At 58.5% G+C, this 17,006-nt stretch overlaps 1 protein-coding gene across 1 annotated transcript; it reads left to right on the forward strand.

Annotated features, from left to right (window-relative positions):
- Window positions 1-928: 928 nt before the first annotated feature.
- Window positions 929-17,006, forward strand: ZFHX2 (zinc finger homeobox 2). The gene is made up of 11 exons (XM_055537026.1): window positions 929-1,068; window positions 1,320-1,473; window positions 3,751-5,843; window positions 6,035-6,552; window positions 7,115-7,358; window positions 8,798-8,872; window positions 9,310-9,368; window positions 10,880-11,080; window positions 11,423-11,549; window positions 11,957-15,421; window positions 15,668-17,006. The coding sequence occupies exons 3-11, from the start codon at window positions 3,800-3,802 to the stop codon at window positions 16,645-16,647; spliced, it is 7,713 nt and encodes a 2,570-aa protein (XP_055393001.1). The 5' UTR covers window positions 929-1,068; window positions 1,320-1,473; window positions 3,751-3,799; the 3' UTR covers window positions 16,648-17,006.

The following is a 17,006-nucleotide window of genomic DNA, read 5'->3' on the forward strand; positions in this document are numbered from 1 at the left end:
ATTTAAAGCTCTCTCTGTCGCCTCTAATGTGATCCTCTCGTTTTATTGACTCTCTCTGCCGTCTGTGGCGCCCCTTCACATCAATCTCTGCTCTAATCACACTGCCGCCACCGCCTGCTCTGTCTCCCCTAACCCCTCTCCTCAGGGCCCCCGGCCCTCGCCTCTACCCAGGTCCTTCCTTTTGACTGCCCCCACTTCCACCCTGCACCTGATTTGCCCTCTTCCTCCTTCCGTCCTCCACACACAGGAATGCCAAGACCTTTGAGGGCTTGCCTTCTCCCTAGCCCCACAGCTAAGATGTACCCTGAGGGAGAGGAGAGGCCCTTAAGGAAAGCCTGGAACCACAGCAGGGATGTCCGTGGTCTGAGGGAGAACAGGACTCTGGTCCTGGGGGTGGTGAGTAGGGACCTGTTATGTGGTTCCATGCTACGGTCCATGGGCTCGCAGAGAGTTGGACACGACTTAGAGACTGAACAACATCTCCAGAAGGAGGTGAAAACTGAGGTCAAGATAGGCAGGGCAAAGAAAGGGTCACAGATTCAGAGCGGGGCAGAAGAAAGGATTGAGGCGGAGGAAAATGGAAGGAGGGGAAAAAGTGAAAAAAAATAATTGCTGCAGTTAAAGGTTTGTAATAAACAGTGGGTGATGGGAGAAGCACAGAGAAGAAGGGGGGGGGCGGAGATGCACTGAGGCAGAGATAAATTTGCAATTGAAATTCTTTCCTGTTGAGGAAGAGGGGGAGGTGGGGAAGAGATTTGCAATTTTAAACAGCTGCAGACCTACCCTCCCTCCACTGATCCAGGTCTCACCCACTAGCTAGCCCAAAGCTAAGCTCCTTTAGTTTCTAGCTAGGAATGAGCTGTCTTTCTTCTGTCCTGGGAAGTAGAAGCTTGGAGAGAGGATTTGGGGCTTAGGCCCTCGTAGCCCTCCTCTGCAGTGTGATATAGAGTTTGTGAGTCTGGGGCTAGGGAGAAGTTGCTGATGGACGTGAGGTGGGCCAGCAGGGACACGGCACCCACCATGTTCAGCCCTCAGCGTCTTTTGCCAAGCCTCAGCTTTTCCTAGCAGGTGAGCCCCCATTATGGGGGTGACAGTGGAATATCAGGCCCTCCAGTCCAGCACATGTATCCCCCACTTCCCCCTGCTCCCCAACAATTCCATAGGAGGAATGCCTGTATCCCACAAATTCAGGGCCTCTGCTTTCTGGTTATCTAAGATAACACCCCCCACCACCTTCCAATTCCTTTACTTCCCTGTTAGCTCTCCAGCCCCCCCAACCCCCTATCCTTGGCCCAGGTGCTGATTTGAATTTTCATTAGCATGCGGAGCCAGCCCTACGCGGAGCTCCTTAATGGCTCCTACTCTGACTTCACGCCTGGCTGGTCCCCCAGGAGGAGGAGGAAAGTGGGAATGGAGGCTTCCAGGCTGACTGGGGCCAGATGGAGGACCCATTCCAAATCAAGGAATCTGAAGGTGAGGGTAAGACGTGGTCCAAGCAGGGAGAAGCCCCAGCAGCCCCACCACTTTCTGGAAACACTCTGGCCTGAGCACTAAAGGTTTAATCATTAGGGACCTGCTGATATTACAAACTGAAGAGGAGTTAGGACACATGGGACACTGAAAGAGGTATGGGAAGGTGAGGCGTGGGAAACTGGTGAGTTAGAGGTGGGGAACCAAGATTAAAAAGTTTGGGAGCAGCATGCAGGGCTGCGTAGTTTTAATCAGCTGGAGGGAGCTCAGGAATCCTGGTTTCTAGACTTGGAGGCTCATTTTGCCCGTACTCTGTCTGAGGGCCAGTCCCAGTAGAGGGTGGAGCCCAGGCCACAGCTTTGGGGTGTAGCTCTGCGCCCCACCAGTCCTTTTCTAGTTTCACTTTGGAATTTCGTGACAGTCAGCAGCTCATTCAGCCTCTCTTTCTTGGTCACCCATAAAAGAAGGTTGCAGTGCGGGGACCATAGTATATGTACCTTGACAGCTTAATATTATTACTGTTACTTTTTTTGTTTTAATCTCTGGGGAGGATGATTATCTCAGACAAGCGTTTGTCTTTCAACTGGCCAAGAAGCTCCCACCTGTGACCAGAGATGGATCTGGAAGGCATCTGAGAGTAGCATGGGGTCTGTGGGCCAGAGGAAATTCACTGTGGCCTCTCTGGCAAGAGGATCTTGACTTAGGGAAATTACCTCTTCGGGGTGTAGAAAATCTGAGGGTCTTTTCCAGAGTTCATCTACTCAACATATACGTATGGATATGTGGCAGGCATCTTTCTTGGTACCCATGATGGAACAATCAATAAAGCAGAGTTTCTGCTCTCATGGAATTTAGTTTCTAGAAGGGAAAAATAAAGAAACCAGGAAATATCAGGTAGTGATAGATCTCTGGAGAAAACATACCCCCCAGGCTGTGTTAGCGTCTGTAGAGAGGGGAGGCCTGTTGGAAGAGGCGCTGTTAAGCAGACATGACAAGGAGCCGCTGGGCAGAGACTGGGGGAAGAGCACTGCAGGCAGAGCCAACAGCTCCGGCCGCCGCTAAGGTGGGATGAGCTTGCTGTGTTTGAGGAACGAAGAGCGTCAGTGGGCTGGCGCTGGCCAGCCAGGTGGGGTGGAGAGTATTAAAGATGTGCGGGAAGTAGGCAGATGCCAGATCAAACAGGCCTTTTTGTAGATCAGGGAGTGGAGTTTGGGTTTTATTCACTTTGCAGTGAGAAATCACTGATGGGTTCTAAGAATATAGTATGGTTTACATTTTGAAAGGTGATTATAATGTCTGAATTTTGCTTTCAAACAATACAGGGAAAGGGGAAGTGCCTGATGATACAGATGAAACAAGACTGGCCCTGAGTTAACAAGACCCTAATGTATAGCACAGGGAACTATATTCAGTATCCTGTGATAAACCATAAAGGAAGAGAATATAAAAGAATGTATATATGTATATAGCTGGGTAACTTTGCTGTATATCAGAGATTGACTCAACATTATAAATCAACTATATTTCAGTTAAAAAACAAAAAACAGGGACTTCCCTGGTGGTCCAGTGGCTAAGACTGTGCACTCCCAATGCAGGGGGCCCAGCTTCGATCCCTGGTCAGGGAACTAGATCCTGCATGCAGCAGCTAAGAGCTGATGCAGCCAAATAAATTAATTAATTTAAAAAAACCCACATTGGCCCAAGTTTGAAGACTGTTGAAGCTGGGTGATCAGTAAAAACAAAGGGATTCCTTATATTTGGTCTATCTTTATGTTTGGCATTTTTCATAATTAAGAATTAAATAATTAAATGAAAGGTCATTCTGAGTGGAAGGAGGGGCTGTAGTGGAAATGGAGGCCAATGTGGAGTCTCTTGCACTAGTTTAGGAAAGAGACAGTTGTGGCTTTGGCCAAGGTGGTGCTCGTGGGGAGGATGAATGGAGGACTGAGCTCACTTGAGAGGTTACTGTCGAATGGCCTGCCTGTGGACAGGGGTGAGAGGAAACTTTGGGTTTTTAGCATAAGCAACCAGATAAATGTGCTACCAATTTTTGAGATAGGAGAGATGGAGATGAACAAGTTCTGGGCAGAAGTAGAGTTCTGACTTTGGACATGTTGAGTCTGAAGTCTGTTAGACACTAATGAAGCTTCAGGTTGGCAATGGGTACTTGAATGGTGCCGAGGGAAGTAGGTGGGCCTGGAGTATCGGGAGAATCAGCCGCCTGGCTGAGTGTCTCTCCTGCCACCTCACTGCTCCGCTCTCTCCATGTCTCCCCCACAGGGTCCTGGCTGTCACGCTGAAATGAACCCCCAGCTCTCCTCCGTCTGCCATGGCCACCCTTAACCTGTCCTCTGTCACTGGCACCACACCCTCCCCTGGACATGATGCCCCGTCCCTGCCTCTGGACACCTCCTCCCCCAGCACCCCTTCTGATCCTGTCACCAAAGATCCCCCTGATGCCCCCTCCCCCTCTGAGAGCATGAGGTCCTCGGAGGCAGGGGGGCAGCCCCTGGAGTCAGGCTGTGGCCTTGTCCCACCAAAGGAGATAGGGGAGCCCCAGGAGGAGCCTGGCTGTGGTGGCTTCCCACCAAAGGACCTGGGGGTGGACGAGGACAAGGAGCAGGAGGAGGAGGAGGGAGAGCTCCCTCCTGTGGACCTGAGTGACCACTTATTCTTCACAACTGGAGGTGAGGCCTGCCTAGTGGCCAAGCTGTTCCCGGGAGGTGACAGTGAGCTCCCATTACCAAAGGGCTTCCCCCGGGGTGAGGCAGGCGTCAAGCAAGAGTCCAGCCTGCCCCTCCTTGCCCACCTGCCCCCTGTACACCTCACTGCCCTTCACGTCCAACATGGCTTTGACCCAATCCAAGGCTTTAGCTCTTCTGACCAAATTCTGTCCCACGATACCTCAGCGCCATCTCCGGCCACCTGTGAGGGAAGGGACGGAGCCTTCTGGAGCTACCAGCTGGCTCCAAACCCACCCGGAGATCCCAAAGATGGCCCCACGGGGAGCAGGGGAGGAGACCCCAGGGCACTCTTCTGGCTGTGCCTCCTGTGCCGCCTGGGGTTCAGCAGGCCCCAGGCCTTTGTGGGTCACACACGGTCTCACGGGGCGAAGCTAACCGCTGCTCAGCACCAGGGCCTGCTAGGCAACCCAGCCGTGCTCCAGGAGGGGGACGAGGCCTGCATGGCCCTGCTGAGCTTCCTGGAACCAAAACCGCCTGCTCGCCCTTTAGAGAGACCCCTTGACAACAGCAGCACCGTGAACGCGGAAGCCAATGCAGCCCAGACCAAGAACGGGCCCCCTGCGGCAGAAGCCCAGGCGCCTGTCCCGCCCATGGAAGAAGTCACGGCCCTTAGCCCACCCTCTCCCGAGACCACTCCAGCCACCTGGGACCCCAGCCCAACCCAAGCCAAAGAATCACCAACACTGGCAGGCGAGGCGGGGCCAGACTGGTTCCCCGAGGGGCATGAGGAAGATGGCGGGCTCTGCCCCCCACTCAACCAAAGCTCACCCGCCTCCAAGGAGGGGGGCACTCTCCCTGCCCTGGGGGGCTCCCCTGAAGACCCTGGCGACCCGACCCAGCCCTATCGCCTGGCCGATGACTACAGCCTGGCCCCGTCAGCCTTCCAGGGCCTCAGCCTGTCCAGCCACATGTCTCTGCTGCACTCACGCAACTCTTGCAAGACGCTCAAGTGTCCCAAGTGCAACTGGCACTACAAGTACCAGCAGACCCTGGATGTGCACATGCGGGAGAAGCACCCTGAGAGCAACAGTCACTGCAGCTACTGTACTGCAGGGGGCGCACACCCCCGCCTCGCCCGGGGAGAGAGCTACAACTGCGGCTACAAGCCCTACCGCTGCGAGGTCTGCAACTACTCCACCACCACCAAGGGCAACCTCAGCATCCACATGCAGTCTGACAAGCACCTGGCCAACCTGCAGGGCTTCCAGGCTGGGCCCGGAGGCCAGGGGAGCCCCCAGGAAGCCGTGGTCCCAACCCCGGCAGGGGACAAGGAGCCCAAGACCAAGTCATCGTGGCAGTGCAAGGTGTGCAGCTACGAGACCAACATCTCCCGCAACCTGCGCATCCACATGACCTCTGAGAAGCACCTGCAGAACGTCCTCATGCTCCACCAGGGGCTGCCGCTGGGCCTGCCGCCCGGGCTGGTGGGGCCCAGCCCCCCTCCCCAGGCGGGGGCTGCCCCTGCCACCCCCCCTGACCTCTTTCAGTACTTTGGACCGCAGGCCCTAGGGCAGCCTCAGGCTCCCTTGCCTGGCCCCGGGCTGAGGCCAGACAAGCCCCTGGAAGCCCAGCTGCTTCTCAATGGCTTCCACCACCTCGGAGCGCCTGCCCGCAAGTTCCCTGCACCTGGTAAGCTTCCTGGGTGCTCTCCTCTTTTCCCTTCCCCAGAGCCAAACTTGGTTCCCTGCTTTCTCCTGAGGGCCAGCACCCCCGCCCTTACTTAATGCCAGCTCCCTCAGCACCCACCCCTCCATTGCCACACAGCAAGCTAATCCTGCCCCATTCCTTCCCAGGGTCACTAACCTGTCTCTGTTCCCTAGCCCCTGGAAGCCCTTCCCCAGACACCCACCTGCCTCAAAGTCAGCTCCTGGGAGCCTTGTCTGACGGGCTGCCCACCTCGCCGCCCCCAGACGACAGCCCGTCCCTGAAGGTGTTCCGCTGCCTGGTGTGCCAGGCCTTCAGCACAGACAGCCTGGAGCTGCTGCTCTACCACTGCAGCATGGGCCGGAGCCTCCCGGAGGCCGAGTGGAAGGAGGTGGCCGGTGACACCCACCGCTGCAAGCTCTGCTGCTACGGCACCCAGCTCAAGGCCAACTTCCAACTCCACCTCAAGACCGACAAACATGCTCAGAAGTACCAGCTGGCAGCCCACCTGAGGGAGGGGGGTGGGGCCATGGGCACCCCCTCTCCAGTGCCTCTGGGAGATGGGGCTCCTTATGGCTCTGTCCCCACCTTGCACCTGCGCTGCAACATCTGTGACTTTGAGTCCAACAGCAAGGAGAAGATGCAGCTGCATGCCCGGGGGGCAGCCCACGAAGAGAACAGCCAGATCTATAAGGTGAGAGTGGGACAGGAAGGTCTGGAATCCGAAGGACACTGTGCAGAGCCTGGGGGAGAGAGAGGAGGAAAAGGGGACTGGGATGGAGTGAGGAGATGCAGAGTGAGAAAGTGATAAAAACCCAGGGGAGCGGAATTGGAGAAGAAAGGCTCGGGCACCAGGGTGAAAGCTATTTGGAGTCAGATGTGGAGAAAGAGAACAAGGATGGTGGATTGTGACCAGGTGACTCCAGTACTTTATTCAGCTTTTCTGGTGTTTGGGACTAGGGGGGAGGGTTCTCATGTCTGCTCAGTCCATCTCGTCGCCGGAAGTTCAAGAAGACAGAACCGATTCTATTTGTACAACTAGGAGGAAATCCAGGATTGGTGGGAGGAAGAAAAGGAGGCGGAGGAGCAAAAGCAGTCACAGTAAGGGGACCAAAGGAAAGAAAAGGGCTCAAGAGGGAGGAAGGGACGTGGGGGTGCTGCTGCTGGTCAGGCTCCCCTGGGGGAAGCAAAGGAGCCCCCTGGACTTGGGGGCATCCGTCCTTCTGGGCCTGAGCAGCCTCTTTCTGTGCTTTCAGTTGCTGCTGGAGATGGAGGGGACCGCGACCGCGGGGCCGGAACTGGGGCTGTTCCGCTGCCTGCTGTGTGCCTGGGAGACGCCCTCCCGCCTCGCGGTGCTGCAGCACCTGCGGGCACCTGCCCACCGCGACGCCCAGGCCCAGCGGCGCCTGCAGCTGCTACAGAGCGGCCCCGCGGCTGACGAGGGGCTCCCGGCTCTTCAGAGCATCCTGAGCTTCAGCCATGGGCAGCTCCGGCCTCACGGTGAGGAAGAGGGGACAGGAGAGGAAGGGAAGGGCAGCCCGGGCGGGAGCGGGGGGCCCAGGAGAGAGTGGCGCAGGGATGAGAAACGGGTCTGTGTGCAGTCCAGAGCAAGTGGAAAGGTGCCGTGAAGGGTGCTGAAACTGGCTTTCAGGAACACTGGGGCAGCCGAGGGAAGTGGGGACAAGAGGCTATTGGAGGAGAAGGAAGAGAAGAGCAGAGATTTTGCGGGGTGGAGAAATAGAGCAGGGAGGGAGGTGAGAAGGAACCACCCAGTGAGTCTTGAGTAGTGACCTGTGTGCTGGCAGTGCTGGCGGGGTTGAGGGTGGGGGGGGGTGGCAGGAGCTGGTTGGAAAGGAGGAGGGAGAAGAACAGAAAAACAATAGACAGCTTTGGGCTGGGCCAGGACTTGTCAGAAGGAGGTGGGAGCCAGGGGTATGGCCCGAAGGCAGCAGGATGGGATGCTCTTGATGAGCTCCCCAGCCTCCTCCTGTCTCCGAGGAGCTCTTCAGCCCCAAGGCTGAGCTTAAGGGCCCCCCTTAGGCAGCTGAGGTTGTACCAGAGAGACTGGGAACAGCCTGCCAGGTACCACTGATCCAGGCAGTGCAGAAGAGCCTGAAAAGGACTATGAGACGTGGGCACAGGCGTCTGGGCTTTGCAGGGGCCGGCGGTGGGTGAGGGTGAGGGCACAGGCAGCAAGAACCAGGAACAGGCAGCATTGACTGGTGCTAATTGAATTGCCAATACGCTGGCTGGAGTTAAGTGCCGGAGGGGCCCAGATCAATAGCTAACGATTCTGGCGCAGGGCTGAATGGAGTTAAGGAACTTTAACACTTTAATTAGGCCGCCACCGAAAATAAATTCCTACACATCTGTCAATTCTTGCTTGAGTGGTAATCTCCTTTCCCAGCCAGACCTGCCGCCTCCTACTCACCACAGCTGCTTCCCTTCAACCTCACCTCCCCACTTTGGTGCCTCTCACTACATTTCTGGGCTCCCTTGCTCCCAGGATCAGTCAAGACAGGGAGCTGAGTTTGGTCTTGTTCCTGTCTACTGCTGGGCTTGTTCCCTCGTCTTTAAGTGTCCAGGCTAGACTCACAAAGATTTCTTGGGCCCTGCAGAAGGAAATGGCAATCCACTCCAGTATTCTTGCTTGGGAAATCCCATGGACAGAGGAGTCTGGCAAGCAACAGTTCAAGGGGGTCACAAAAGAATAGGCTACAACTTAGCGACTAAAACAACAGTAACCAGTCTTAACACTGTAATTTTGCCCCTCATTCTCTGTATTTCTTTTCGGCAGCTTTTTGTCTTCTCCTGCCTACTGATTTATCTACCCATTTTCTCCTTCATTGCCTGGCCGCTTGTCCTGCTTCCTCTGCCCTTTTTCTTCCCTTCTGTAGTGCTTCATCCTTTTAAATTGACTCTCCCTTCATCCTACACAGGGAAGACTCCTGTCACCCTCTTAGCTGGGCCACCCACCCCTGAGAAAGATGCCCAGAATAAGACAGAACAGTTGGGTGAGTTGCTCATCTGGTCCATTTTTCCCTCCATCCCTTGTCTTCCTCACCACCCCCCAACACCCGCCCCACAATTCTCATACATTCTGAGGTGCTCATGGAACCTCTTGGTAATCCAGACACCCAGCAAGGCCTCCTGTCCAGAAGGAGCTACCATGATCAAAAGAAATGGCTCATCAGAGGGAAGGGAGGCAGAGCCACAGAGAGCTGGGTGCTTCCGCCCTCTGGCCATCCCACCAGCCTGGGGTCAGCCCTGCCAAGCCCTGCTCCCTGCATGAGTGCAGTTCTGTAGTTTTCTGCTCTTTCGCCCTTTCTCCAGGGCCCACCCTCTACCTTGCAAGCCCTGCGCTACAAATCAGACCATCTTAAGGGGCCGGGGTCTGTGAAAGGAAGAGGGAGGGCTGTCACAGTCTCTGAATCTCTCTTTTCATCTTCAGTTTCTGAAGAGGCAGAGAACAAGACTGGCCCTCCTGGAGACAGTGCCAACCAGACCACGGTCAGAAATGGGGTAACGGGGAAGAGCTGGGGGGGCTCTGATTTTACTGAGATCTGCTCACACTCTAAAGGCTGAACTGTAGATCTTTACAGACAAGGGATTTCAGACCAAAGGTAGACTTAATTTTGTCATGCTTGTGACTCATGTCACTCTGAATACAGTTCTGCACCTAGGTCTGGTTACAGATGTGAGCACAGTTGACCCTGAAGGGTGGAGCACAAGGGAGATAACAAACAGGAAGCGATGGTGGGAATTTGAGGGAAAGGTGACAAAAGAAACTGTATTGAGGGGAGGAAAGACTGGAAGTAGATGGAGGGAGGGAAGAAAGAAATGAAAAGAGAAAGGCAAAAATAAAACATTAGCTGCTGCCCAGTTCTTTATTTCTGTTGGGAGCAGAAAGATGAGACGTGAAGTTCACCTCCTTGAGAGCCCTGGGTGGCGCTGCCCTGGCACCTCCTTCCTTGGGCAGAGGAACTAACCCATTGACCCAGGTGAGCCGGACAGCAAGCTCTGCCAGTCTGGATGCCTACCTAGGCAGGACCCAAGGGTAATTTAGGTTGACTCTGGGGGGATCCCCAGCCTCTGGTCCTGAGGTGCCACCCCTGCCTCCCAGCTCTCCAAACTGGACCGCACACCCCGTGTGTGTTACGACTGCAGACACTGCAGTAACGGCGTATGTCCTCAGCTCCCTTGCATCCTGACTTCGAGATGTCCGCTCCCAGGCCTGAGTGCATTAGGCTGAGCATCTGGATACCCTTCCATTCTGGCCATTCCCTCCCTCACCTGCGGTCCTGGACCAATGGCACTGGCAAGGGGAGGAAGTGAGCCAGGAAGACAGAAATGCAGGCTGGAGATCAGGCAGTCAGGTGACGAAGGCGGAAGCAGAGGGGCCTCCCCGCCCCACCCTCTGGAGGTGTGGGCAGGAATGTGCCAGCCAAGCCAGGCCAGAATTCTCCTGGGCCACTGGGGGAGCTGTCGTGTTTGTTTACATTAAAAAGGAAAGGGGAGAAAAAGGCAGGCGGAGAATGTGGGAGCTGCTGAGTCTCTGAGGGAGAATGAGGCGGCTTCTGAGCAGACAGGTAGGGAGCGCCCGCTCCTCAGAGAGGCAGAGCAGGCAGGGAGCCTGTGGGGTCCAGGAAGTGCCAGAGGGAAAGGGGGCCATTTCACGGAGGAGATACAGGCAGGGCAGGGGCAGGTAAGAAAAGAAAACTAAACCAGAGGGGTAGGGACAGGGCCCTGTGTCGGCTGGAGACCTGAGCAGGCAGCAGAGACAGGGAGCAAGAGGAACCGGAATGAAGGAGACCGGAGCGGAGGGCAGGCTGAGGAAGGCAGGCGAGAGCAGTTCTGCCTGGGCCTTTGTTCCCGTCGGAGAAAAGCGAGGGCGGAGTCAGCTTTCAGGACTGGGGCTCCTCCTCCATCAGGAGTGGGGGGACCCAGCCACATCCACAAACCCCAGGGCCCAGAGGTGGTGGGGCCCTCCCATCCCTGACACCCCGCCCGTGTGCCCCCAGGCATTCTGCTGCCCATTCTGCAGCTTCCTGAGCCCGGAGTCCGAGCAGGTGAGGGCTCACGCGCTCTCCCAGCACGCGGTGCAGCCCACGTTCCGGTGCCCGCTATGCCAGGAGCAGCTGGTGGGCCGGTCTGCCCTGCACTTCCACCTCAGCCACCTCCACAACGTGGTGCCCGAGTGTGTGGACAGGCTGCTGCTCGTGGTGAGTCCAGGGGGCGGGGGCCAGCAGCTGTGTGGCTGGGAGTGTGTGCTGAAGGAAGTGGCTCTGTGGGGATCTGACAGGAGTTGAGAGCTGGAGGCAACCTGGGGGCTGAACCTGTCCAGCAGCCTCTGCTCGCTGGGGAGGAAGCACCACTGAGGCGTACGAGGAGTTGGCTTCCACTGCAGGCACGACTGAGGCTGTAGGACAGTAGAGGCCGCAGCCAGGGGTTAGGTGGGAAATTAGAGGAGCCCAGAGCTAGGCTGGGCACGACCAGGTGTGGAGCCGGGGGTTCTGGAGTAGAGGGCCAGTGGGGGGACGTCACTGACCTGTCTTCCATCTCAGGCCACAACTGTAGAGATGACCTTGACGACCAAAGTGCTGCCCGGGCCTGCTCTAAGCCCTCTGGGGGATGGCCCAGAGCCCCCCTCTCCTGCACCTGAGCCTGTGCCCAGCAGAGCCCAAGCCGCAGGTAAGGATTGGATGGCAGATCTCCCAAGGTGGCAGGAAAGGGGACCTGGGGTCCTTGAACGAAGTAGATCTGAAGACAACTGAGGCAAGGACCATGTGTGCTAAGACCCTTCAGTCGTGTCCAACTCTCTGTGACCCCGTGGACTGTAGCCCGCCGGGCTCCTCAGTCCATGGGGATTCTCCAGGCAAGACTACTGGAGTGGGTTGCCATGCCCTCCTCCAGAGGATCTTCCCAACCCAGGGACTGAACCCACGTCTCTTATGTTTCCTGCACTAGCAGGTGGGTTCTTTACCACTAGCGCCACCTGGGAAGCCCGAAGCTAGGAGGAGTTACCCTAGATGTTAAGTGGGTGGGGTCTGACTCAGAAATGGTTCCCTTCTCACTGCAACCCCTTCTCTCTCCCCTAGAAGGCCCTCACCTGACCCCAGAAGCCAGTTCCGATCCTCTTCCCGAGCCTCCCCCACCCTCAGTCGAGGCCCCAGACAAGCCCACGGGAAGCCCTGACCAGCCCCCATCTCCAGCCCAGTCTCCAGCCCCTCGTCCTGATGCCCAAGCTGAGGAAGTAGCGCCTCCACCTGCCATGGCTGAGGAGGAAGAGGGGGCTGGTGGGGAGCCCCGCCCTGCAGAGCCTGCTCCGGCTGACTCTCGGCATCCTCTGACCTATCGGAAGACCACCAACTTTGCCCTGGACAAGTTCCTCGACCCTGCTCGGCCCTACAAGTGCACTGTGTGTAAGGAGTCCTTCACGCAGAAGAACATTCTCCTGGTCCATTATAACTCGGTCTCCCACCTGCACAAGATGAAGAAGGCCGCCATTGACCCCTCTGGCCCAGCACGAGAAGCTGGCACCACGCCTGCCACTGCTGCCGCCACAGACAAGCCCTTCAAGTGCACAGTCTGCCGGGTCTCCTACAACCAGAGCTCCACCCTGGAGATCCACATGCGCTCCGTCCTGCACCAAACTCGCTCCAGGGGAGCCAAGACCGATGCCAAGGCCGAGGGGCCAGAGCGAGGCCCAGAAGAGCCCAAGGAAGGCGAGACTGAGGGGGAGGCAGGCCCTGAGAAGAAAGGCCCTGAGCCTGGTGGCTTCCTATCTGGACTGCCCTTCCTGTCCCCTCCCCCACCTCCCTTGGACCTGCACCGATTCCCAGCCCCACTCTTCACCCCCCCAGTCCTGCCCCCCTTCCCTCTCATGCCCGAGTCACTGCTTAAGCTCCAGCAGCAGCAGCTGCTCCTGCCCTTCTACCTCCACGACCTCAAGGTAGGGCCCAAGCTAGCACTGGCTGGGCCTGCACCCCTGCTGTCCCTGCCGGCGGCCGCCCCTCCTCCCCCACCCCCGCCTCCGAAGGCTGAGCTGGCCGAGCAAGAGTGGGAGCGGCCCCCTACAACAGAAGAGGGGGCTGAGGCAGGGCCCCCCTCACCCCTGCACCCAACGCCCAACGAGGCCGCCCGCACCGCAGCCAAAGCCCTTCTAGAAAACTTCGGGTTTGAGCTGGTGATCCAGTACAACGAAGGAAAGCAGACTGGGCCCCCACCCCCGACCCCGCCCCCCCCAGAGGCCCTGGGGGGCGGGGACAAGTTGGCCTGCAGGGCCTGTGGGAAACTCTTCTCCAATATGCTTATCCTCAAGACTCACGAGGAGCACGTGCACCGCCGCTTTCTGCCCTTCGAGGCCCTGAGCCGATACGCTGCTCAGTTTCGAAAGAGCTATGATAGCCTCTACCCGCCCCCTGCAGAGTCCCCCAAACCACCTGATGGGCCCCTGGATTCCCCTGCTCCCCAACTGGGCCCACCTTTCCTGATCCCAGAGCCTGAGGTAGGGGGGGCCCGTCCCCCTGAGGAGCGAGGTCGGGCTGGAGGACGCTGGCCCCCAGAGGAGGATGAAAGCGCCAGAGGGAATCTTCCTCCCCTGGTGCCTGCAGGCCGCCGCTTCTCCAGAACCAAGTTCACAGAGTTTCAGACCCAAGCCCTGCAGTCTTTCTTTGAGACCAGCGCCTACCCCAAGGACGGCGAGGTGGAGCGGCTCGCAAGCCTCTTGGGCCTGGCTAGCCGCGTGGTGGTGGTATGGTTCCAGAACGCCCGCCAGAAAGCTCGTAAAAATGCCAGCGATGGTGGGCCTGCGCCCAGTGGAGGAGGCACCGGGGGAGCCTCCGGCTGCAGGCGCTGCCATGCGACCTTCTCTTGTGTTTTTGACTTGGTGCGGCACCTCAAGAAATGCTATGACGACCAGCCTGCTGACGAGGAGGAGGAAGAGGCAGAAAGAGGGGAAGAAGAGGAAGAGGCAGAGGATGACGCAGAGGAGGAACAGGGCCCGGAGCCCCCAGCAGGGCCTGAGGGCCCACCACCAGAACCCCCAGACAGGGAGGAACTGGGCCAGGCAGAGGCCACAAAGCCAGAGGGCAAAGAGCCCGAAGGCAGGGCCCCTCCCTCGCCTTCCCCAGTCCATACCTGTGACCAGTGCACCCTGTCTTTCCCCAACCAGGACCTCCTGGCCAACCACCGCCGGCTCCACTTCCTGTCACCTGTGCAGCCCAGCGCTGCCCCCCACCTCCTAGACCTGCCCATGCTTGTGTTTGGGGAACGAAACCCCCTGGTGGCAGGCACTCCGCCAGTGCCACCCCTCAAACGGAAGCACGAGGACGGTAGCCTGTCCCCAACGGGCAGTGAACCAGGGGTGGGTGGGGAGGGCGAGCCCCCCAGGGATAAGCGCCTGCGTACCACCATCCTGCCCGAGCAGCTGGAGATCCTGTACCGCTGGTACATGCAGGACTCCAATCCCACACGCAAGATGCTCGACTGCATCTCTGAGGAGGTGGGGCTCAAGAAGCGAGTGGTGCAGGTCTGGTTCCAGAACACCAGGGCCCGGGAGCGGAAGGGCCAGTTTCGAAGCACCCCTGGGGGAGTGCCCAATCCGGCAGTCAAGCCCCCCATTACACCCAGCCCTGCACCCTTCCCCAAGTTCAACCTCTTGCTGGGCAAAGCAGATGATGGGGCTGGGAGGGAGGCCCCTAAGAGGGATGCACCTGCTCTTCCCTACCCCACGGTCACCCCGGCTGCTGGGCCCCTGCCTTTCCTGCCACCTGGGAAAGAGCCCCCCACTCTGACACCAGAGCCACCTCTACCTCTCCCAGCTCCCCCTCCACCCTGTGAGGACGAGGGCCCGGAGGAGCCATCAAAAGCTTCTCCAGAGAGTGAGGCCTGCAGTCCATCAGCAGGGGATTTAAGTGATTCGTCAGCTTCCAGTCTGGCCGAACCAGAGTCCCCTGGGGCTGGAGGGGCCAGTGGGGGCCCAGGAGGTGGAGGTGGAGTTCCAGATGGGATGGGGCAGCGGCGCTATAGGACCCAGATGAGCAGCCTGCAGCTGAAGATCATGAAAGCCTGCTATGAAGCCTACCGCACCCCAACCATGCAGGAGTGCGAGGTGCTGGGTGAGGAGATCGGGCTGCCCAAGAGAGTCATCCAGGTCTGGTTCCAGAATGCTCGTGCCAAGGAGAAGAAGGCCAAGCTCCAAGGGGCAGCAGTTGGTGGGGCTGGGGGCAGCAGTGAGAGCCCCTTGGCAGCCCAGCGCACTGACTGCCCCTACTGTGACGTCAAATATGACTTCTATGTCTCCTGCCGAGGCCATCTCTTTTCCCGCCAGCACCTGGCCAAGCTTAAGGAGGCAGTCCGAGCCCAGCTGAAGAGTGAAAGCAAGTGTTACGACTTGGCACCGGCACCTGAGGCACCCCCGGCTCCCAAGGCTCCGCCCGCCACTGCACCTGCCTCTGTGCCCCTCGGGGCTGCCCCGGCCCTGCCTCGCCTGGCCCCGGTCCTCTTGTCTGGCCCAACTCTGGCCCAGCCCCCACTGGGCAGCCTAGCTCCTTTCAGTTCAGGTGAGTGAGAGCTTGGGAGGAGCTGGGATTCAGAGGGCATCTCCCTCTAATGGGGTGTCCTTCCTTTTCCTTCCTGACTCCTCTGCCTCCAGTCTCCTCCTGGGCCTCCCTGTGTTTCCTACTGGTGCGGGAGGGAAGGGAGCATGGAGGCTAGGTGGTGGAAGGCGTGAATGTGCAGGAGGTCATCTCCAGCAGGCAGGATGGTGGTGCTGGGAGGTGGCTGATCGTCACTCTTCATCTTCCTAGGCCCTGCAGCCTCCTCAGGCCTCCTTGGCCTTGCCACTTCGGTCCTACCTGCTACCACAGTGGTCCAGACCACTAGCCCAGGCTGCCCTTTACCTCAGAGACCAGTTCCTGACCAAACCAAGCCCTCTCCAGCAGGCACCACTGACTCTGCCCCGGGCCCACCTCCTGAACCCTCTGGGGACAAGGTCTCTGGTGAGCGAAAGCCAGTCGCAGCCCCCACCAACTCCTCTGCTGACGCCCTCAAGAACCTCAAAGCATTGAAGGCTACTGTCCCAGCCCTGTTGGGGGGCCAGTTCCTGCCCTTCCCATTGCCTCCTGCAGGGGGTGCCACACCGCCAGCGGTCTTTGGCCCCCAGCTGCCGGGAGCCTACTTCCAACAGCTCTATGGCATGAAGAAGGGGCTGTTCCCCATGAACCCGGTGATACCTCAGACCCTCATCGGACTGCTCCCCAACGCACTCCTCCAGCCACCGCCCCAGGCGCACGAGCCCACAGCCACAGCGCCTCTGAAGCCACCCGAACTGCCTGCTTCCAGGGAGGGGGAGGCTGGGGAGGCTGATGAGCTGCTGACGGGCAGCCCTGGCATCTCCACCGTGGATGTGACCCACCGCTACCTGTGCCGCCAGTGCAAGATGGCGTTTGACGGGGAGGCCCTGGCCACTGCTCACCAGAGATCCTTCTGCTTCTTTGGGCGGGGCTCTGGGGGCTCCATGTCCGCCCCGCTGCGGGTGCCCGTCTGTACCTACCACTGCCTGGCATGTGAGGTGCTGCTGAGTGGGCGAGAGGCCCTAGCCTCGCACCTGCGCTCCTCGGCCCACAGGCGCAAGGCGGCCCCGCCCCCGGGGGGCCCACCTGGCACGGCCACCAACGCTGCCACTGCCGCCACGGCTGCGGTGGCTTTTGCCAAAGAGGAAGCAAGATTACCTCACACGGACTCCAACCCCAAAACGACTACTACCTCTACACTTCTAGCTTTATAAACAGATAAACCAAGATGTGGGGGAAGGGTGGGCCTTAGGTCTCCTTCTCTTCCTCCAAGGGGTGTGTGGGGAGCGCAAATCCTTCACCCCCCGGCCCCGCCCACCTCACGAGAATCTCCGTTCCCACCCCCAGTGGGCTTCACACCTCACCTCCAGCAGAATCCTGCCTCCTCCCCCACCCCCACTGACACGCAAATTCTTGCCCCTTGGTCTCCATGGGCGCACACACCCATCTTCCCATCTTGACTATCCATTAAGGTCTGCCTGCCCACCAGGCACAAAATCTCTCCTTGGTTTCATCTTCCTACAGCCTCTTTCCTACTGAATTCCCAGTCACCCCTTAACGCCTATAACCATGC

Source organism: Bubalus kerabau, chromosome 10 (genome assembly GCF_029407905.1).
Source record: "Bubalus kerabau isolate K-KA32 ecotype Philippines breed swamp buffalo chromosome 10, PCC_UOA_SB_1v2, whole genome shotgun sequence".
NCBI classification, from domain to species: domain Eukaryota; kingdom Metazoa; phylum Chordata; class Mammalia; order Artiodactyla; family Bovidae; genus Bubalus; species Bubalus kerabau.

Coding starts and splice junctions, on each gene's coding strand:
- ZFHX2 (XM_055537026.1), top strand. CDS start 3,800: ATGGCCACCCTTAACCTGTCCTCTGTCACTGGCACCACACCCTCCCCT. Junction 7,359..8,797: donor TGGGCAGCTCCGGCCTCACG/GTGAGGAAGAGG, acceptor CATCCTACACAG/GGAAGACTCCTGTCACCCTC. Junction 15,422..15,667: donor CCTAGCTCCTTTCAGTTCAG/GTGAGTGAGAGC, acceptor TCATCTTCCTAG/GCCCTGCAGCCTCCTCAGGC.